We start from the raw sequence: 22,729 nt of genomic DNA, 5'->3' as shown, positions 1-22,729 counted from the left end.
TTTCCCTTCCTTTCCGGAGCCTGCCAGCAGGAGCGCCAGCCCAGCGAGCCGGCGATGGGGAACCGCGACTCTACGCAGCGCGAGCCACAGGGGCACCCGACTCGTGGAAGCCTCGTCGCGGGATAAGTGGCCGGGCCGCCTTCTCGGGCGGGGGGGGGGGGGCACACGCGGCGGAAGAGCCACGGGCGGGCAGAAGCGGCCCCCAGCCCCACCTCGGTCCTGGTGCGCGCGGGGTTGGGGGGCCGTCCCCTTTCCCTCTCGGCCTTCCACGCGTGTCCCTTTGTTTCGCGCAAAATGGGCAGCAGCGGGACGGGCTGAGCCGCGGGGGCTGGCGCGCGCCTCGAGGGCGGCAAGATGGTGGAGCCGGTGGGCTTTGCCGAGGCTTGGCGCGCCCAGTTCGCGGATTCGGAGCCGCCCCAGATGGCGCTGCAGTCGGTGGGCGACATCGAGCAGGAGCTGGAGCGCTGCAAAGTGTCGATCCGGCGCCTGGAGCTGGAGGTGAACAAGGAGCGCTTCCGCATGATCTACTTGCAAACGCTGCTGGCCAAGGAGAAGAAGAGCTACGACCGGACGCGCTGGGGCTTCAAGCGCTCCTCGCACGTGCCCGAGACCGACCCCCCCGCGCCCCCAGACGGCCCGCAGCCTCAGCCCGAGCGCGGCAAAGGCGCCAGCGAGGAGAAGCTGAAGCGAGGCCTGGAGGACGCCGAAGCCCGCTGCGAGCCCGACGTGTCTCCTTCCAAGCACCGGCCCTCCTCCGGGCGCCGGCTCCCGAGCGGCGGCAGCACCGACAAGGAAGGCGCTTTCGAGCCGGTGGGCAAGGAGCGGGCCGCGGCCAGCAGCGTGGCGGCGCTGCGCTCCAACTTCGAGCGGCTGAAAAGGGCGCCGTCGGACGGCCCGGAGAAGCCCTTCTACGTGAACCTGGAGTACCACCACGAGCGGGGCCTCGTGAAGGTCAACGATAAGGAGGTCTCGGACAAGATCAGCTCGCTGGGCAGCCAGGCCATGCAGCTCGAGCGCCGGCGAGCTCTGCCCGGCCTGCCCTCGCCCCGCGCCCGCCCTGCCGCCGAGGGCCTCTGCGCCCTGGACGGCGAGTACGAGGACGCCGACCTGAACCCCCGCTTCCTCAAGGACAACCTGCTCCACGCCAACGGCGCCGGCCGCCCGGCTTGGCAGCCCGTGGACTTGCAGCCCTACCAGAGCATCTACGTCGGCGGGATGATGATGGGCGACGCCGAAGGCGGCCGAGGCCCCCTCCTGCGCAACCCCAGCGCGGCCGAGCCGGAGAAGCACCTCACCTGGCCCAGGCGCTCCTACTCTCCCCGCAGCTTCGAAGACATCGGCGGCGGCTACACGCCCGACTGCAGCTCCAACGAGAACCTCACCTCCAGCGAGGAGGACTTCTCCTCGGGCCAGTCCAGCCACGTGTCGCCCAGCCCCACCACCTACCGCCTCTACCGGGACAAAAGCAGGTCTCCTTCGCAGAACTCCCAGCAGTCCTTCGACAGCAGTAGCCCCCCCACCCCCCAATCTCAAAAGCGCCACCGGCAGCAGCAACAGGTCATCGTGGCCGAAGCCACCATTGTGGGAGTACGGAAAACGGGACACATCTGGCCCAGTGACAGCGAGCTGCTGCCCGGGAGGCCCTCTCTGGACAGTTGTTTCCATGGAGACGCTGGTGGGTACCTTCTTCCCTCCCCCTCCCCCTTTCGCGTTAAAGCAGTTGGCCTAAAGGTGGGTGAGCTGCCCTAGATGTCATTGCATGGTGTGATAACCTCAGCTGTGGCTTTACAGGATTCCTTAGCTGAGACTGTAGGAAATGCTGCAGATCTTTCTATCCAAAGCAGTTTGCTATAATTACAGTCAGACGGCCTCAGAAAATTGTTGCAAGGTTAGATGTTTGGGCCACATTTCCAGAAATTGCCTTGATCCCAAAGAAGGTGTCTCTGTTTTATGGCCTGCATCTGGAGGAGTCCAAAATGCTCACATCAAAATCTCTATGTCTTGTTATGCAGCCCTTATTGCTGAATGTGGTTCCTTGTGTTGGAGAAAAACCTCCTCTATTCTATTGTTCTGGGTCACTTGTGGTTTTACAGATGGGAGGGAGTGTTTTCTGCATTGATTTGTTGTTTATGTTGGGGGAGAGAGGAAATCAGGATTCTTCTCAAATCATCCATATTGTCCAGTCTTGCCTGGTCCCTTCTTGAGGTTAGCATGAGTCCCCCCTCCTCGCCACTCTTGTGTTGGTGTTTAAATTGGGAGCAAATGGCCTGGCTGCTGTGCTGACACTCTCAGGAGCGATTTGCTAGTGGGCCCCTTTTCTAATTTGACCTTTGCTTCCTACTTACTCTGATATCTGGATTGTAGAGTTTGTGTCTATAGGGAGGGGACGCAACAATAGAACCCTTAGTTCATAGCCTGGCAGCTGGGCTACAGTGGCCTTCTTCCACTCTGGATATTACGGCAGGTTGACTGACCTGCTTAACTGAGGCAGGCTCCTAGGTGAGATCATTCTGTAGACCTAGCACATCATTCTCCAGCTTAGCAGAAATGAACAAAATGGGTCAGGAAGGAGAAAACTACAGGCAGTGGCACATTCATTGGTTTGACGGTGCTCAGTTAGTCCTTGGGTGTTGCTCTGTGTGGCCAGGGGCTTTCCACAGTTCCTTAAAGCATAGGGTACCCTTGACTTTGATAATCATAAAATGCAAATGGTTGGGGGGCGGAGCTGTTGTGGGGATGGGCAGTATGGATCATGATGACAGTACCCATGGGACTTAACGCTCTTCTTCCCCTAGTGACATTTTTCCATTTAAAATGGAGCCTTTATCACCTCTCCTGTTGTCTTAAACTCTTGAATGGAGGTGAGAAGAGACTGGCACTATGGATCCTGGTTTAAGTCTAATGACAGGCATTAGGGAAACTGCACTGGGGGTGGAAATTAACTCTTGTCTCCAGGACCATGTTTTTGCTCTTCTTTTTTCCTTCCCTGGACATCTAGGGGGCAAGGTAAAACAGGCGTTTGGGAGTTGCACAGAACTCCAGCTTGGTGTGTAGTTTGCTCTTCTGAATCTGGCATCTGTCTGGACACTGTTGAAATAAAGTGATCAGCAATTAAACTGCAGATTTATTGTTCCTGCATTCCGGTTCTGAGCCAGTGGCCTGCTGCCAGAGCTGTTTGAAGTTGTCCTGACAGAGTGCCAGGTGCTGCACATTGCACACTGGTGGCTCAGCCCCTGCCTGGTGAGTGGGTTTAACATCCTGTTTCTAAGCTGCAGGGGAAAGCATGAGGCCTGGTGGAGCTGAAGGAGGGAAAGATTGACTTGGATGCAAATGGGAAAGGCCATGCAGAATAATTTGTTTTTCCTACTATTAAAATCCTGAGGTTTTTTTTTTAATCAAGAACTCAATGCAGTTTATGGCTCACCATTTTAAATATGCAGTGTGCAGAACAGCAGCAATTAAAACCTTTTTCAAGAAATTAACAAAGGGGGGAGCATTACAGAGTGTGCACGAGAGGAAACACTAAGCAGTGGAATATTAAATTGTATTTTGACTGAGTCCCCCCCTCCCCCAGATTCATGTTGAGCAGCTTCATTTTTCTTATAAGCTTTTGTCTTCATGTAGGGAAACTGAAGACCCCTTTTTCTCCTCAGGTCCATGCTTTACATTCCCTTCTCTTTTTTTGGCTTTTGTTGAAGGAATTGAGTCTGGCATCTGCAAAAGGCACAGAATTCCTGCAGAAGTGGGGAATCTCCCCAGGCTGAAGAGCTTGTGGAAAGGGGAGGGAGCTGTCTTCATGGTCTTGAGCTGTTCAGTTCTCAAGCACTATTTCCATTCTTGTCTGTGCATTTGCAAATCTGTTGAGGCAAACACAACTCTGGGATCCTGTTTACTGTGTGCAGGCTTGCTTGCTGGAGTGAGGGCAGTCATTTAGAAGTGGGATCTTTATGATCACATTAACCTTTGCCGATCCCCTGTTATGTGAGGGAAAGGCTGTTTGGGCCTTAAGCTGGCTTTTGTGCATACCAACCCTTATCCTCTCTGCCTCCCTTCCCCCAGTCAGATTAGAGAGAGTAGTATGCCTTTTTCTTTCTTTCTTTCTTTTTTTAACTCTGGGATTTCTCTGGTCTTGTGGATCTTTTGTGAGTCCTTAAAGGGGGAGGACTTTGAAACTGGGACTAAATGCTGGTTGAAGCTGAATTGCAGCCATCTGTCTAGTGTTGCTCTTTAGTGAGTTGGGGAGCCTCCCTGAGTTTTCAGTTTCTTAATAAGGAACAAACGGCTAGAAGGGAGAAAAGGTAACCTTGGGGTCCTGATGGAGGGGCAGATGCAGCTGGCTGAGTTGCTCTTGCAGGGAGGCAGGTGCTTTGACCTACAGTTTTGAAGGCATTTTATCTGTGGTAGGGGATGAAAGCCATGCTAATGAAGAGACTGTCCTGGCCCTTTCAGAAAAGGCTTAGAAGGAGGAGTTGGTTTTTATAGTCTTGGATTTTTCTACTCTAAAGGTAAAGCCCTGTGCAACCACTGAGACTCATGGTTTGTCATCACATCATGATGTTTTCTTGGCAGACTTTTTACGGGGTGGTTTGCCATTTGAAGTCTCAAACTGCCTTCCCTTCCTCTGTGCACAATGGGCACCTTGCGAGGTAGGTGGAACTGAGAGAGTTCTGAGAGAATTGTGACTGGCTCAGGGTAACCCAGCAGGCTTCATGTGGAGGCTGCCAGCCATTCTCCATAGGCCTAGTTTGGGTCCTGTGCCTTTGCTGATGGCTCTTCTGTCCCCCCTTTACCGTTCCATTTTATTTATTTATTTAGAACATTTTTATATTACCTCTTAAATGTCCCGACTGAGGCAGCTTACAGTTAAAAAACGTAGTATAAAAAACAAGCCATGAGACAGCTTTTATTTATTTAGGACATTTCTTTGATGCTTTTTCTCCCTCTGACATGGACTTGAAGCAGCCAATTTCAGCTCTGGATTTTATTTTTTGATCAGTTGTGTCCCCTAGTGAACTGATTCCTGGGTATCTTACAATTGCCATCAAAAATACATATACAAATAACAGAAGAATTTTTAAAAAAATGAAATATGGGGAGGGGTTGTAGCTCAGTGATAAGCGCATCTGTTTGGTGTGAAGATCCCAGATTCAGTCCCCAGCTTCTCTAGTGTTTTTTTTTTTTAAGACCAGGAATTACATAGGTGATGTGAAAAACCTGTATCTAAGACCACAAAGAGCTGCTACCAGTCAGAGTAGACAGTACTGACCTTGATAGACCAGACTCACACTAATTCTGCTGAGAGATTGAAAGGACCCCTGCCCAAGAAACAAATATTCACTGAAAAGCAAGGGAGAATAGATTGTTCTGTACATTCTGCAGCTGAGAAAACCTTGCTCCTCTCTGCTACCTAGTACCTACCTCATCTCTGTTAAAGGGTAAGCCGGAGTAAGACTGTGGATGATGCTAAAACCTGGACAGGAACACAGAGAAGGTAGTTCTTTTAAAGCCCCATATGAGGATAGCAGATGATCAGTACCTGTTGAATTGGTCCAAGAGCCTATAGGAAGGCAATGAAGTTGCAAGGCCAGGGAAATACCTCTTTAGCTGGAACCGCAGCATTCTGGCCAGTTGCAGTTTTCAAGCAGTTTGCAGAGTGCATTGCAGTAATTAACCTTGCTGCAACCAAGACCAAATTTCTGTTTGGTGCAGAAAGCTTTTGAAATCTACAGTGGTCCTTGTATGTGGAGTTGGATGTGGTCTGTTTTGGGATGGTTGCAGTTGAAACTGGATATTCATGTGTCTGTCTCAGTCCTACTTTTTCAGACCTTAATACAAGCAGACTGGGAAATGGAAATTATTGTGGTCCATCTGTGATTCTGCTCTGTTTTTCCTTCTATCACATGCTCTTGTGCTTCTGTCTGAAAGATGTAGCTTTTCTGCACTGGGATGGGGACAGACTCACTTGTGCAGCTGGTTTAAGGTACTGAGTCCAGTTGGGAGCCAGTTGGCCCCTCATTTGAAGGGTTCACAAGTGCTTTTTGTTCCTGACCACATGCTATATAAGTAACATCAGGGGTTGTTTTGTAGAAAAATAGGTGGTGGAACTCATTAGCATAACTCGTTAGCATATGCTGCCCCTCCCCAGCCAAAAGCAACACAATGCAAGAAAGGAGAGTCCCAGGTGAGTGAGGCCTGCTTGGGCTGGCTAGAGGTCCAACCAGCCCAAGCAGGCCTCACTTGCCTGGGGTTCTCCTGCTCCCCACCCCAGTCAAAAGGCCAGCAAGCTACCCACCACCCAAAATCACATAAGAAGTGGAGAAAGGGTGGTGCAGGCTTCTCTAAGGGTTATCGAGGGCTGCTGGGGGTGTGGCAAAGCCCCTGGTGGCTGGCTGGCTGGCTGCCCGCTCTCCTAATCCAGGGATTGTTATGCAGCTGCACCTACTATTCAATGGACAAGGTAGGTAGGGAGGAAGAGCGGGAACCCTCAGAAAGGTTCGGGAGCTGTGCTCCTTTGAGCTCCTGCTGAATCTGAGGCCTGAGTAACATGCTATCTCTTCCTGTATGTTTTTGGATTTATATGCTGCTTTGAGCTAAGGGGAAAAAGACGGGTCATAAATATTTTAATGTAAAGTAAATTTAAAACCTGGTAGCAGTACCAGGCAGCATGGCCCAGTGTGCTGTTGGCACTTGTCCTGAGCATCCATGGTGCATTAAATTCCTTTGCCTCGCCTGTCTCTTGAGCATAGACACTTTAAGATGCTCCTTTTCTTGGACTGAGTTGGCTTCAAAAGCTGATGCTGCCTGGTTAGTAGCAGTTTATTGGGTTAGTAGCCAGTCTTGAATTTCATCTGCGACTGTAGGGGGTAGGGTTGCTGTTTGTTCTGAAGCCTTTTCATGTTGCATGATAAATGTGTGCAATCCCATTTCCTCTCTGGCTTAATCCTTTTTTGGTATGGCTGAAGGGATTTTCTAGGCCCAGCCAGGACAAAAGCCCTTCTAAGTGATCGCCTTTCTGCTTCCCAGTTGATTATTAGTCTGCAGTTTTTTAAACTGGTGCATCCTCCTAAGCTGAGGTGTGGGTTGAAATCTCTCATGTTCTGACTGGCATTAGCTGTCACCGCTATGGTGATTGAGCAGAGAATAAACTGCAAGTCTTGTGTCCCTCCTCCATATTCAAGCCTGTTGCTGCTTTGTTTCTGAAGATATGGTACTGAGCTGTACATGGATGGTTATGTGAGATTTGCACTTGTGGGTTATGCCACTTATCAAGTGTGTAAAGGTGTTTCTCCTCTGGGGGATCTACTGAGTTCTTGTGGCATGGGAAATAGGTTTCGATCTGCCAGTTCTACATGTGAACACATCGGGACTTCGGATCCACATTCAACAAAGAACCTTGTTTGGTGACCTTGGGCCAATCACTGTCTCTTGGCATAGGCAGCTTCACAGGGTTGTTGTAAAGCAAAAATTGGAGAAGCAGAAGATAGATTCTGGTGGGTAGCTATGTTGGTCTGAATCAGCAGAACAATGTTTGAGTCCAGTGGCATCATTAAGACCAATAAAGTTTTATTCTGGGCATAAGCTTTCATGTGAACACATACTTCTTCAGTGAAAGCTTATACTCAGAATAAAACTTTGTTGGTCTTAAACTAAGACTTTGTTGGTTTTAAACTGGACTCAAACTAAGAAGCAGAAGAGTTGTTTTTTTATATTCCACTTTTCTCTACCAAGTAGTCTCAAAGCAGCTCACAATCTATTTCCCTTCCTCTCCCTACAGCAGGCACCTTGTGGGGTAGATGAGGCTGAGAGAGTTCTGAGAGAACTGTGACTGGCCCAAGATTACCCAGCAGGCTTCATGTGGAGGTATGGGGAATCTGCCACTCTTAACCACTACGCCACACTGGATGAAAATGTGATAAAATGTTTCTTTTTAAAAGAAAGTTGATGAGAGACCCTTTTCTGAATAGATTCCTGTGTTGATGGTGCTACTGGAAGATCTATGAATGACTGTTCTGCAGGCCTTCTCAGCATCTGTGGAGAGGGAGGCTAACTCTTCCTGCCATTTCCCCAACTTTAATTTATCTTCCCCCACCCCAAGAAAGCAACGGTATATATGAGAGATTTTAGGAAGGGGGAATGGCATGGGTGGAAGTTTAACCCATGTCCTGCCTGGATCTTTGCTTTTCTTCCCCACTTCTCCACAGTTGCTGCCGTTAGAATCACACAAGGCTCAGGTGTTTTGTCCTCAGAATTGTAGGGGTCCATGTTTTGAGAAATGAGGGAAAAAATCAAAATGCTCACTCCTACCTTTGGTTGTCTCAGTGAGGTTTTAGATGTGAATCAAGATGTGTCTTCTGCTTGGTCTTGTATTCTCTCCACCCTGCAAGGCATCGAAGCTTCAAGCTTGAATCATGCAGAGCAACAGGAATGCCCCTGGAGTTGTGGTAATGCTTCCCTCATCTTCCCTCGTGGTTGGACAGTCATTTGTAGTTGTAATCTGGTGACATGGGAAAAAGAACATACATCTCATGTATAGGGGCTCATGATTAGCCATCTTCTGTCCCCCCCCCTCCACGTCTTTATAGTTCACAGTGCCTAGTACTTATATATTTACAAAGGTGAGGTTTTTTGAAGTGCATTCAAAAAGTGCATTTTGAAGTGCATTGATGAGGTGTATTCCATTAGGACTGGGGTTTTATTTAGCTCTCTGTGGGAAAAATACCTTGATATCTCAGAATTTGTGCTTACTCGTGTATGTTTTGTGTGTGTGTATGTGCAGATTTTTTGATTGTGACATATAAACTCTTGTGATTTGTCATTTCACAGTGATTGTGCGCACATGCATTAGCAGTGGCACAGTTTTTTAAAAAAAAAGCAAAATCCACTTGAATAAAGAGTGTGCTAATATTCTCTAAGGGTTTACTTTAACTTCCCATACAGGCATTGACTTCTGTAAACAAAGAACCAGGAAGTAGTGACAAAACACTGCACCAGTGCCTGTAAAGAAATTCAGAACTGAGGACTTTGTTCCATAGCAACCAAGAGGAGTTGGTAAGGGTGGAGTGACAGCAACCATAGAATAGTTCAAAATCAACCATGATTTTCTAGATTACAGTGCTTCAGCTTTCCTCTTAAGAATCAAGTGTAGCACCCCACACTTCTGATGCGGTAAGCTGAACTGCTTTCATATGGGACAATTCCAGATTGTGCTCCCACTGTTACTATGGTAGGTTTATAGTAGCAGTGGGGTTTCCTTAGGGAAGAGTGTTCTGTTATCCCATCATGTTTACCATTATCCCTTTCTTTGCTTTTGCTACTTAAAAAATCTGTAATAGGTGTATCACTAAAGTGTCATGATGCTATAATAATGTACATACTGTTGATTTTTAAAATCTAGCAAAAAGCCTTGTGGTACAATGAGAAATGGATAGAAGGTGATGTCAGATGTGGGTGGAACAGTGCATAAATCTGCATCTTTGTGCCTACACTGTGATGAAACCCACTTTGAGTTCAGGTTACCCAGAAAGATTATACCAAAATGGGTTTGGAAAAGTAGGCTGTGAGATAGGGCAAAACCCAGAACATGAACAATTGCTAGAGGATGTTGTGTGGAAGCTGAAAACAACAACAATGTTGTGGTGGTGGGAGGGGGGGACACAGGGCTAAAGATCAAAGAAGAAGTACCTTAGTCATTTTATTTTCTCTCAGTGGGTGTGTAAGAAGACTATGTGGTGAGGTGTGGCAGAATTTGAATGTTGCCCCTCAGACCACGCTTGTGCATTTATGTGTTTGGTACCACACTTTGGTAGTGTCGTGCTGAGACATGGCTGTTCTGTCGTGAAATGGCTTTTTGGTTCTTTTTGTGTCTAAGGTGTCATGTAAAAAAAGAAATCTTCAGAGAGGCAGTATAGTCATAACGATTTTGGGATCAGACCTGGTTTCAAATCTCTACTTAGTCATGGGACTCTCTTGGTGACTTTCTCTTCAGCCTAACCTACTGTTCTTTCTCCTTTTTTGTATTTTTTTTAGTGTGTGTGTGTTTGCACCTGGAAGTCATGGTGACCTCTGGTGGCTGACCACTGCTGGAGGCCTGGGGGTTTTTCAGAGAGGTGGCTGAAAAAAAGCCTACTCCTGTCCTCCAGACAGCTGGTATTCCAAGGAGGTCTCCCAACCAAGTACTTGCCAGAATTGGCCCAGCTTAGCTTCCAAGATCTGATGAGATTGAGTTTGCCTGGGCTATCCAGGTAAGGGGCAGCCTACCCTGCGTCATGGGATTGTTGTGAGAATAAAATGGAGAGGAAGAGAGAACTCTGTATGCTTCCCTAGCTCCTCAGAGAAAGGATAGGAAACTTGTAATAAAAATAGCACATGAAAAAGAGAGATTGTTTTCTCAAGTTCACTCAAGTTCTTCACCTCCAAACTGCTTCCCTTCAGTGAGAGGCCTGTCGATGGACATAAACTCTGTGGCTGGTCTGTAAGCAGCTCCCAGGTCACCTGCTTCTTGAGCAAAGGGTCTCCAGTTGGATATATGCGGGGCTTTTTCCCTGGGGAAACGCAGTGTAACAGTTCTGGAACATCTTTGTAGAAACAAAATTCTAAAAAAAATGTTTAAAAGTTTCATGAGGGGCACCCATGTGATTCTCCTTAATTTCTTTCTTGAGAGTTCTGTGCCTCTTTTTTTTTTTTAAGCCCTGGATATATGGCTATTCCAGGAGTATCAGCTTTATCTCATCTTGGCCCTATTCATGTCCACCTGCTTCCTTCCTTCTCACTTATCTTGTGTCATACTGCCTCAGTGGCACCAGCAAATTGGCAAGTTGATGGGCTTCAGCTGTAATTCTTCTCCTGATTTGTTTTCCACCCTATTCTGATTTGTCATCTTGGACCACTGAGTCTCTGTTAGCATCACGGGGAGGACTGATTCTGCTTGGCCACTCAGTGTCCCCAGAAGGCTGTTGATGATATTATTATACTTGGCATTTATGCAATGCTTTTTAGTGGCATTTGCTTCTACATAAATGTGTTGACAATCTGCAAAAATTCATGCAAATGATGCAAGTCTATGCAAAACAAGCAGAGTGATGTGCATGATTTATTTCAACATAGATTTTCTTGTTTCCTTGGTGGAGAATTTGGTGAGTTTCTCTGGGTGGGCAGTGATGTAATGTGCAACAAGCACTACACATGTTCATGTGGATGAGCTGAACTTGTACACTGTTGAATCAGAATGTGGAAAAAAATCTGAATGTTGACCACACTTGGAGTGCAAACCACTGTTCTTTCAGTGAAGGGATGGGCTCCAAGCCTGCTGTTTTTTAGATTGAACCATGCTGATGATTCAACATCACCACCATGCAGAGTGAGGGAGGAGAATGTTTGAGGAAAATAGTGGTTGGAGGTGAACATATGCTCTAGCCCTGGGACACCCTCATCATGTTACAAATTGCAGAGCAAATTTGCTGGACGCCCAGATCAAATTAGAGGGTTTAAGTTGGTTAATTATATGGTCTATAATAGATTCTTTGGTTGAACCTGCATAAATGGACATTAGAATTTAAAAGGTTGTTTTGAAGGAACAAAGCCACAGCAAGTACAGTAGAAGAGACATTCCTCCCTGTATATGAAGAGGAACGATTCCTTTTCTGAAGTGGTAACTGTTACCTGGACTTTTAGAAGTCTCTTATTAAAAGAAGGAACATTTGTGAGTGATTAATCAAGGACAACTCTTTAGCTCACTTACTGATATATCAAGTCAAATTAGGAACCCCAGATTCTTTGCTGAATATGTTTTTGAACTCTGTCTTCAACAAACTTGTTCGAAGTGCAAGATTAATCAATATTTGCTTATATCAGTGGTTCCCAAAGTGGGTGGTACCAGCCCTGGTGGGCAGTGGGATTATCTGGGGGGGGGTACTAAAAGGCAAGGGGGCAATGGAGGGTTCTGGAGGTGGGCCCCTTTGACAGCATTGTTCACTTATTTGCAAGTGACCAGGCTAGCTTGAGCCTAGAAGCTGGCTAATGGCATTCCCAAGTTTCTGCCTCTGCATAGTGTTAAAATCTGGTGGAAACCATCACTAGATGCTCTAGTCAGGCCAGTATACCGTGTGTGTTTTTGGCTCTTTGTCATTTTTCAAGTTTTTGCTGGTTAAGTTCTTAACATAATCATATTGAGCATGATATTTTCTCGTGTTCTTGGTTACTGAACCTGTTGATTGTGAAACATACTCTAAAGCTATGTAAGTGCTATTTTGGTTGCAGCCCATCCAATATGAATATTTCTATGTTATATAAGGATTTAAAATTTCTCAGGAACTAGTTTCAAAAAAGGGAAATTTAAGGAAAAATTTAGGGAGTAGCAGGAAAAGAGGTGCTGGCTGTGGAACCACTGGCTTAAATAGTCAGCAAAAAGCCCCCCAAAAAAGCAACAGGCAAAACTAGGATAAAAATCCTGTTTCAGCCAAGCACTAGACAAAAAAAAGTAGCAATTTTAAAGTTAAAAACAATAGTAAATATCATGGTAGAAGAACAAATACCATTCAACATGGACCAGTTATTTGGGAAAAACGTTTTTTTTCAAAAGTGGTGCTGAATAGTCAACAGATCTAGTGCACTGTGAATGGATAGGAGATGGAATTTCAGAGGTGAGGTGCCACAGAGAAGTGGCTATCCACTTCACCCCTTGAGGCACAATAGCACTGAGCAGGCTTTCTGGTGGCCAGAGAGCTCAAGGAGCCCATTCGCAGAGTAGGAGCCATAATGGAAAAGACCTGGACTCTGGTTGACAGCACTTTACACCACACAGGGATCAGCAGAGATTAGCTATGGCTGCTAAATACACTTCCTTAATTGGAGACAATATGTACCTCTGGATGCTAGAGAAGGAGATAATGGGGGATGGCATCTTCATCTTGCTCTTCTTGTGAACTTCCTAAGAGCATCCAGCTGACAAAATGGAACTTTGATCCAACATAGGCTGTTCTTATGTGTAGAAAATGTTGTTGCCAAATGTCGACATGTCCATCTCTAGTCTCAAGTGCCATGTATGGGAATGCTAATTTTAAAGCAAAATCCTGTTCCAGAAGGCTTCTGGAAGGGTTGAGGTCATTGATTCATTGGCTGTAGGCAATTCTGCTTAGACTTGCCCTTAGAGTTTGACTGGCAATGCCAGCACAGAGCCTGGTAGAATTTTACCTTACTAGCATTGAAAGAAGTGGAGAAGTATGACCTGGAAGATGCAGGAATTATTTTATATCTGCTGATGGTCTGCAAACTGAATTGAAAGCAAAAAAATGCCAGCCATGCTGAACTTGCAGAAGATGGTTGGAATTATAAATTGGGTTTTGTCATGCCCTGCACCCTGACTCTCAGAAAGAGGTTGCAGCATATGTGTTTATAGCTATAATTCTAAATGAGAAATTTCTGGTTTCTTTAGCAGTTTTGTGTTTCAGGTTCACATTTTACTGCCTATGAAGGGCAGCTGTAGGTATCCAAGGGAGAGGAGGCGGGATTACAGACTTCAATATTGAAGGGCTGTACAGAACTGTGTGCCAAATCTGAATGCAGAGATGCACAAATTATAGTTCTGTTTTCTAGTAGGCAAGTAGTATTACAATTTTGAATAGTACTTGCAATAAACTGTAAACAGCAGGTAGTCTCCTCTTGGAGCTGTGAATACCTGGGGCTGGTTTCTCACTTGGTCTTTGTGTGTCTGGATTTTTTAACAGTTAGTAATTCATCATATCTCTAATGAACAAGGACATCCTTATTAGATGTTTTATTTTCTATTAATATTAATTGCTGGGTGTGTGTTTTTTTAAAAAGTAATAGAACTTCCACAGTTGAGCATCTGTCACAACTGTGACACATTTTGTACAATGATTATTAATGTGTAATTGTAAAAAGAATCTTGGCTGGTGGGAGGCTACTTCCTTTTATAATGAGGTGGACTTCCTTTTATAATGAGGAGACTTCCTTTTATAATGAGGTGGCAAAGGGCCCATAGCTCAGAGGTAGTACCCTGGATAGTATGCAAGACATTCTAGATTCCATCCCCAGAATATCTAGGTAAACTGAAGAGAAATCCTTCTTTGCCTGGGGTTTGCTTTGGAGAGCTGCTGGTAGTCAGAATGGTTGGTACTGGGACAGATAGATAAATGGATTTGACTCATTTGAAGGTAGCTTTTCAGGTTCAGCAGATATATTTCTTACTGGTAATCCAAAACAAATTACTCAATTTGAACAGAGAAACAAATAAAAAACAATGATCTAGTAGGAAAACAATTTATTTCAATATGTTAATAACCCCTACATGCTTTGCATTCAGCTCCCTTAGCAGGATCTGTGAAGCATAAAAACAGCAATGCCCCCACTTTGCTCCAGTTGGTGTGGCCCTTTGCTCTCTTCAGATTGAACAGATCAACCGTTTAATTTGAAAGAAGGAAGACATGTATATATATTTTATTTTTAATACAACTGCCTTGGATTTTTTAAAAAAATCAAATAAATATTTTTAACAATAAAAGTGAAGAATATAGGCCCTTTAAATATATAGTTTAATGTGGAACCATTAAGGAAGGTTGGCTGTCTTGCTTTATGACTTGCATAACCTTGTTTAAGATATATGTAATCTTATTTATGGAGATCAATAACGAGAACCCAGAAACTGCTGCTGAAGGCTAATGAGGATGATCACTGTAATGAGCTTAAATGGAAGGGAAAAAAGGTTTAGGCTACTTACAATATGATTTTGATTTGCCCCGTTTCCTCCTCTCAGCCCAGTTCACTCTGCTGTGGACTTTTCCAGCGCTGCTTTTATGCTATGCATGCTGGCATCAAAATAAAACCCTCAGCCCTATGTCTGCAGAAATGTTTTTAAAGGTATTTGTACTTTGCTTTTTCTCACCAGACATAGTCCAAAGCTGTTTACAACATTGTTCACCCCTCCTCCTTAGACTGAGAAACATCATGACTGTCTCAAGTTCACTCGGTGAGCTGTCGTAACTCAGAAAGGTTTGAACTTAGTCTTCCAGATCCTAGTCCAAGACTCTTAGCCACTATACTATACTGGCTGTCAGAAATGTGAAGTTGACAGCTGAACTAGAACTTTTTTTGTTGTGCCCACTGACTACTCACACAGCACAGAGCTGGGAGAATAAATTAGGTGATGATGGTGAAAGTCTGCTCTTTGGGCCAGAAAATGAAAACTTTGCTGAGAATTTGCCATATGACTTGGATGTGTGTGTTTTTTTTTTTTTAAATTTCAAATGATTTTATTAATGAAAATTCTGAAAATGAACATATCATAGATAAGTATAAAAGTTACATACATTAATAAAAATAACCAATACAATAACACACATTAAACATAGAAAATAAAAGGGAAAAACCAATAGTAGGTTTACATAGTTAAATATATTAAAGTAAATTATAGCCACAAAAAATCTTTATATAATTTAGATTTGTTGTAAGAATTAATATAAAATGGAACTTGGATGTGTGATGCTCTCAAATCTGGGGCAGTGTGCAAGAAATTTTGGCCTCAATATTGGACTAGGCTACCAGAAAAAGCTGTGAAGATCCACTATACATGGGAGCAGCATCAGTAATTTCATTGTTAGTGTTGTGTGTCTCATGAGAACTAGAATGCTTTATTTGTAAAGCTAGGAATTTGGGGACACAATGGAGCATCTCTGCAGTGGCTTTCAGGAACACAAGGTACATGTACCCAGCCCCTGATAATGATAATCTCAGCACTGTTATACAAGATCAACTGCAATAATTTATCTTGCTAAATATGACAATATCCTATGGAAAACTTGAGCAGATCTCTAGGATAAAATGTTGTAATAAATAGAACTGTTCTTGGTTGTTTCTGTGTGCAACTTGAAAATTCTGTTATTTGTGTACTGGCATTTGGTCAGTCTTCTGCAGACTCATTCCTTCATCTGGTTTGCCTTTAAAAGGACTTTCTTGGCAAGTGCGGCCAAGGCAGCAGTAAGCAAGTATATGAATAATCTTTTTAACAGGTTTATTCTTCTGTTTCTGATGTCTAAGTGGATTTCCCTGTGTCATTTAGGATTGCCTAAGGAGCTGATTGTGGGAAGGTAATTTCTGTTCCTGGTATGCCTCTCTCCCCCCCACCCCCTTTGCACTTTCATTCCACTGGGTACAGCTATATTATTTTGAATTTTACCATAGTCTTCTGCAGCAAATTTTATTTTTGTGTGTGTGATTAACAATGGAGGAAATTAAGGTGGGGGGGGGGGTTACCACATCTCATGATGCTTCAATGCCCATAACTCTTCTGATATTTTTTGCAGTCTACCACTGAGGTCTAGTTAGTTTTTGCCTGCTTGTCACCCCTGAAATTATTGTTTATTTAGTTCAGGGTCATGATATAACTGGAAAGACCTTGGTTCTAATCCCACTTAGCTGTAAAGCTCAGTGTGTGAACTTATGTCTCTTTCAGCCCTACCTGTTTCCCAGGACTGTTGGAAGGATGAAACGGAGGAGGGAAAAAACACATAACCACTCTGAGCTCCTTGGATAAATGTTTGAATAAAAATGTGATCGAATGGAATGCAATACACTGGAGTAATCTGTGGGGCTGCCTACAGTTGTAGCGAATGTTTATATGCTTAATACTATAGAAATGGGTAGCTGCCTACAAGAAACATGTTGAACCAGTTGGCTTCTAACGTTGAACCTTGGCTGGCATCATTCCTGTTCTAACTTTGGCTCTCCACGTTTCGCACATTCTCTGTCATTTCTATAAAACCTGAAAGTGTGGAAAGGCCTTTAACCACTTCTTACCCAGTGGAGGTAGAGGTGTTTACTTCTGGTTTACTTTTCAGATGCTTCTCATCCTTAGGACAATGGGAATAGCTGTTATTGGAACTGCATGAATAGCTAATGTCCTTGTGGTAGTATTGTGTATGCTGTCAAAAGGGTTGGAAGGGGATTTTGGTTTTCCACCTTCCTTCCGTTCTGTTGCAAACAAGTTTGTCCTGCTGGGTGTCATTGCTGGTGGAGAGGGAGTCAGAGTAACCTTGAGGCAAGCAGATGCCTTGGGCTGTAACAGCTTCCTGCTGAGGTGTGTTGGGTAGGTAGAAGGTCCTCTGTTCTCTCTCAAAGCTGAGTTAGCTTCCTGTGAGGAAGTGCAGGGCAGAAGGAGGTCTGCTTGTGAAAGCACTGGTTGATTTTAGCAGGCATAACACAACTAGTTGGTGCTCACAGGAGCTAGTCTGTGTGGGGAAAGAGGCAACTAAGAAGATAATAAAACGAATGGAAGTGTTATTTATTTCAGTTTGATTCAATTGAGTTTTTTAATATGGTCTACAACCAGCACACATTTAATTCAATTTACAGATTTTAGGATACCATTAAAAATTCTGGAAAAATGTCAGATAAACAATGTATGAACAATATAAAATATTTAGAATGACAGATAAAAATTATAATAGTAATTATGATAAGTAATTTAAAATAAAATGAATGTTATTAATATTTTACTTTTAGTACATAAAACGTGTTTGCAAATTTTACAAACAACTGAGAAAAACCTTGCGCATGAGGCTGTAATATGTGGATTGGCTCCCATAAGAAACTTCCTAGTGATCTCGGAATCCGAATGACCTGGGATTTTACTAGATACAGGAATAATAAATTTAGCACAAATCTCCTGATAGAATTGACAGAAGAGCAAAACATGTTCAACAGTTTCCACAGCACCAGTGCCACAAGGGCAAACCCTCTTAAGCATGGGGATCTTTCTGTATCTTTCTTCTAGGACCACAGAGGGGATTACACACCATCTAGCTAAGGGAAATGCCCTGTGGTGGGCAGGATACTTCAAGGATGAGAGGTATGCAGCTGGCTTTGAATATATCTTATGTTGTACAGGTACAGTGCTAGTCAGGGTGGGAAAAGAGGCAACCAAGAAAATAATAAAACCAGTGGGAATATATTTATTTCAGATTCGTGGTGTTTTTTGGCAATTGGGGGGGAGCAATGGGGGGGGAGCTGTCCCAGAGACACCCACTTCATTGTGGGGTGCCTCAGGGAGCAGTTCTCTCCCCCATGTTGTTTAACATCTTTATGCGCCCCCTTGCCCAGATTGTGCGGATGTATGGGCTGGGTTGCCATCAGTATGCAGATGACACCCAGCTCTATCTATTGATGGACGGCCGGGCTGGCAATGTCCCAATAAACCTGGACCGGGCATTGCAAGCCGTGGCTGACTGGCTCAGGCTGAGCGGGCTGAAGTTGAATCCAGCGAAGACTGAGGTCCTTTGCGTGGGCTGCGGCGGACTGGGAGGGGAGATTACGCTGCCGGCTTTTGACGGTGCGCCACTGATACCAGTGCGCAAAGTCAAGAGCCTGGGAGTGCTACTGGAATCCTCTTTGTCAATGGAGGCCCAGATAGCTGCCACTGCTAGATCCGCCTTCTTTCACCTCAAGAGGGCGAGGCAGTTGGCTCCCTTCTTGGAGCGCAGCGACCTAGCAACTGTGATCCACGCAACGGTCACCTCGAGACTAGACTACTGCAATGCCCTCTACATGGGGCTGCCCTTATACCAAACACGGAAACTTCAGGTAGTCCAGAACGCGGCGGCCAGGCTGCTATTGGGACTACCACGGTGGGAACATGTGCGGCCTGGGCTGCGGGATCTGCATTGGCTGCCGGTTGTGTACCGTGTTCGCTATAAAGTGCTGGTCATTACCTTTAAAGCCCTATATGGCCGAGGACCTGCCTACCTAAGGAACCGCCTCTCCCCATATGTTCCCCAGAGAGCACTGAGATCTAGCTCGCAAAATCTCCTAATAATCCCTGGGCCAAGAGAGGCTCGATTAAAGGCAACCAGGGAGCAAGCCTTCTCCGCAATGGCCCCTCGATGGTGGAATCATCTACCAGAGATGGTGCGAGCCCTGCGGGACTTGAATCAATTCCGCAGGGCTTGTAAAACATTTCTTTTTCAGCTGGCTTTCGAAACAGAACCTGGCTAAACTGATGAAATTGATGTGTAGCCATCCAGCCATCTTGTGGATATTATGACCCATAGTAATGTAGCACCTTTTATCTATTTTAACTAACTTATTTATTATGTTATTGATTTAAAATTGCTGTTGTATTGTATTCTTTTATTGAACCATGGATTTCCATGCTTGTGAGCCGCCCTGAGCCCGCCTTTGGCGGGGGAGGGCGGGATATAAGAATAAATTTATTATTATTATTATTTTTTAAATTTACATTTTGTGCTTTCAACTGGTAGGCAAATGATACAATGTTTAACTATTAAGATCCCATGGTACTAATTTTAATACAGGGAGCCTGGTGGCGCTGAGTGGTAAGCTGTAGTACTGCAGTCCAAGCTCTGCTTATGACCTGAGTTCGATCCCAGCTTCTAGGTTCAGGTACTGGTTCAAGGTGGTTGACTCAGCCACTCAAGAAAATGTTGTGATGTGACGTCACCCCATAGGTCAGTAATGACTTGGTGCTTGCACAAGAGACTACCTTTACCTTTAATTTTAAGACAGTAAAATTTAGTAAAACAATAATCTGCAGCAGGACCACAAGGATTTCTTACAAAAATTAAATTTTCATTTTTAAAAATTGCCTCTACATTAACAAGGGGGTAGAAATCTTGCCAGATCAGTTCCATAAGAATGCAGGTTTGCTATGAAACTGCAATCTGAAAACAGTTTTTAAATAATGGAAAAAAAAATACAGGCTGCAAGCCATGAAAAATAAATGTGTTCAGATTAATGGATCTTTGTCTAAACTATGTGTTCTAATGCTAAAGCTGCGTTAGGTCACAAGAAATCCTCAAGCACTTACAGGCTAACACTTGTCCAGCTGAGATGGCATCTGCTGCACTGGACCTTTCTCTTGTGTAACTTGTTGGTGCCTTATGCTCTCCCAGGCATGAGATCAAAAGTACAATAATAGCAACAGAGGAGAGCTGGCATAGCAACAGTAATGGCTTCTCTCACAGAATCCCTAGCAACAAGGTAAGTGCATCTTTCCCAAAGACACCCCCACATTAACTGTGTGCTCAATTAACTACGTAACCTGCCATGGCAGCAAGAACTGCTTCAGGTCTTGCAGCCCATAGCCATCCTCATGGCATACTAACCTGCCCCAGAATAAGTTGGCCTAATTAATGCACAAGAGTTTTTGTGCACCCAAGTATTAGAAATCTATTCACAAATACCCCTCTTCTTCTCAGTTGAGTTGCCTTTCTTGGGACCCATGGAGTTTCCTGCATATCCACTGTTAACCCAAGAGCAATTAGTTTTCCTCCAGGGCAGGATGGGTTAGAAATAACATGGGGTCGCTTCCAGGCAGAGGCTTTTGATGGTGGTGGTATTTGGGGCTGCTTGTTTAGGAGCCTCCACAGTTCATTTTGTACAGCTGATAACTGCTAGTGAACCTGAAGGATGGGGGACAGTAGCCGCTGCTTCTTTTGCCTGTTATTTGTGCCCTTGGATTTTAAGATTTGTCCATTTATGCCTTGCAGTGTATAAAATATCCACAAAATGGGCCCTCTACATGCCAACTGCAGTTTTGGTAAAATGTTAGGCAACAAAATGCCAATGGCTTTAACTCACGAGTTCCATTATCCCTTTTCTGTTTGTTTTGCATGGCATTTCTGCCACCTCTTTGCTTTGGTTATTCCGTAATACTTATTTTTGTCCTGCCCATCTGAATATTCTAAGTGCTGCTGTTGTACAGCATCAGGAAACTGTAAGTGGAAGATTTTATGGATTTCTGGTCTCTTTCCCTCACTGTTTTTCTTAAGAATCCAGCCTATTTTCCACTTGATGAGAAGCAGATCTGGTGTCCAAACCTATTTCTGTGCTGTTGCATTGATTTGCAGCCAAGCTGGCTTTTCTCAGTTTTGCATTTTTGTTAATACAGGATTTATGTAGTATTTCATTGCTTGAAACAGCCTGATTAGCCCAGTTTGGCCAGAGCTCATCAGGGCTTGGGAGCTAAGCAGTACTTGAATGGGAAACCACCATGGAAGACTGGGTTGGAGCAAGGCCGTGACAAATCACCTCTGTTCACCTCATCCCTGGCATGCCTTGTGGAAGGTGTCGTTCTGAGTCAGCTGTGACTCGAAGGCATGTTGTTCTCATATTGGTTGGAGAGTATTATTTATTAAATTGGATTTTAAAACCGCCCTCCCCTGTAAGAACAGGGCTCAGAGCAGTGCACAACATAATAAGTTCATATAATACATAGTTAAAACAAATTAAAACAATAAAATGCAATAATTAACCTGACAGATGATGCTAAAAGTACTAGTAGTGCTACTGCCTCATGGGGAGGCAGGGAATGGGAGTTCCAGGAAGGTGGAACCATCACTGTACTCAGCGAAATGCTTGATGTATGCTTGATATGGTTCTGGTTCTGCCTTTTTAAGAAACCAAAACTAAGCTCAACCTTTTTTTCCATGGTGAAAGACTGAAGTCTGTTCTAGCAAGTTTTCCAGATCAGCACTTCTTGTGTCTTGAGTTCTTTTGGTTACCTTGGAAAAGCCCATGTCCTTTTGAGAGGATGTTGCAAAATGGGATCCTTTGATCCCATTCAGGAGTAGAATTCTTTGCGTTTCCCTTTTTCCAAAATCTTTCCTTCCTCCCACTATGATTATACTTTTGCTTCAGGAGTTGTACAATGGGTAATCAGGATTGCATTTCAGTTTGTCCAGCCTGAGTTTGACCTTACAAACAGGGCAGTCTGTCCAAATCTATGTCAACAAGTTTGTAATCCTGCATTCAGAATAGAATATGCATGTTCAGCTAACCACTGTATCTGTTTGGGTGCAAACTGATTTTTACAGAGTACTTGATATCTCTTTATTTAAGTGATAGAAAGTAGGGGGGAGTTGCAAGTTTTTGAGTGTTGCTATCCGGCCTTGAATGAGCCCCATGGCGCAGAGTGGTAAAGCTGCAGTAGGAGCCCTCTGCTCACGACCTGAGTTCAATCCCAGCGGAAGCTGGTTCAGGTAGCGGCTCCAGGTTTACTCAGCTTTCCATCCTTCTGAGGTCGGTCAAATGAGTACCCAGCTTGCTGGGGGGAAAGTGTAGATGACTGGGGAAGGCAATGGCAAACCACCCCATTAAAAAGTCTGCTGTGAAAACGTTGTGAAAGCCGCATCACCCCAGAGTCGAAAACGACTGGTGCTTGCACAGGGGACTACCTTTACCTTTTTATCAGGCCTTGAATTTGTGGGCACTTGAGATTAATTGAAGATAAACTTGTCTCTGTACATGTGAAAGGGAGGGCAGCCTTTCCACAACTGTAGTTACAGCACTCTGTGATCCATGCTCCCAGTTGTGTCTCTTTTGCACTAAATGGCTAACTGCAATTGCTTCATGGAATTACCTTCTTATTGGTTTGACTTGTGAATTATTTTATGGCATGGAAATGTTAAAGGGAGTATTTGCTATATGTTAAGCCTGGTTTTCCTTGTTTGAGGCTGTGGCATACAATCTAGTTCTTTGTTGTCTCCATCATGCAGGTGGGACAGTTGCCTCTTCAAGATGGTGACCCAAACACCTTTTGTAAGAGCTCTGTCAGGTCCCCACTGAAGGAGAGGAATACTGTTCTTTCCCCTTGACTCTTTTCCATTTGATCTCCTAGAATTGCTCCTGGCTGCTAGTTCAACCCCAGAAATGAACTAGCCACAGAGGGCAAGCAGCTGTCAGCAGCCTGCATGATGGAATG

The 22,729-nt window shown here is 44.7% G+C and overlaps 1 protein-coding gene across 2 annotated transcripts in view; it reads left to right on the top strand.

Moving 5' to 3' along the window:
• The first annotated feature begins 292 nt into the window (after positions 1–292).
• The window catches only part of BCR (BCR activator of RhoGEF and GTPase), a 122,380-nt gene continuing 99,943 nt past the window's right edge, over positions 293–22,729 (top strand). For both annotated transcript variants that reach the window (XR_009555968.1, XM_060249587.1), the window contains exon 1: positions 293–1,675. Coding sequence is in view for 1 of the 2 variants with exons in the window: in XM_060249587.1 (XP_060105570.1) it covers positions 355–1,675 (1,321 nt within the window). In the remaining variant the exon portion in view is untranslated. The remainder of the gene's footprint in view (positions 1,676–22,729) is intronic.

This window comes from Heteronotia binoei, chromosome 11 (assembly GCF_032191835.1).
Source record: "Heteronotia binoei isolate CCM8104 ecotype False Entrance Well chromosome 11, APGP_CSIRO_Hbin_v1, whole genome shotgun sequence".
In the NCBI taxonomy this organism is placed as follows: domain Eukaryota; kingdom Metazoa; phylum Chordata; class Lepidosauria; order Squamata; family Gekkonidae; genus Heteronotia; species Heteronotia binoei.
This window is presented reverse-complemented; position numbering and strand designations above follow the sequence as displayed.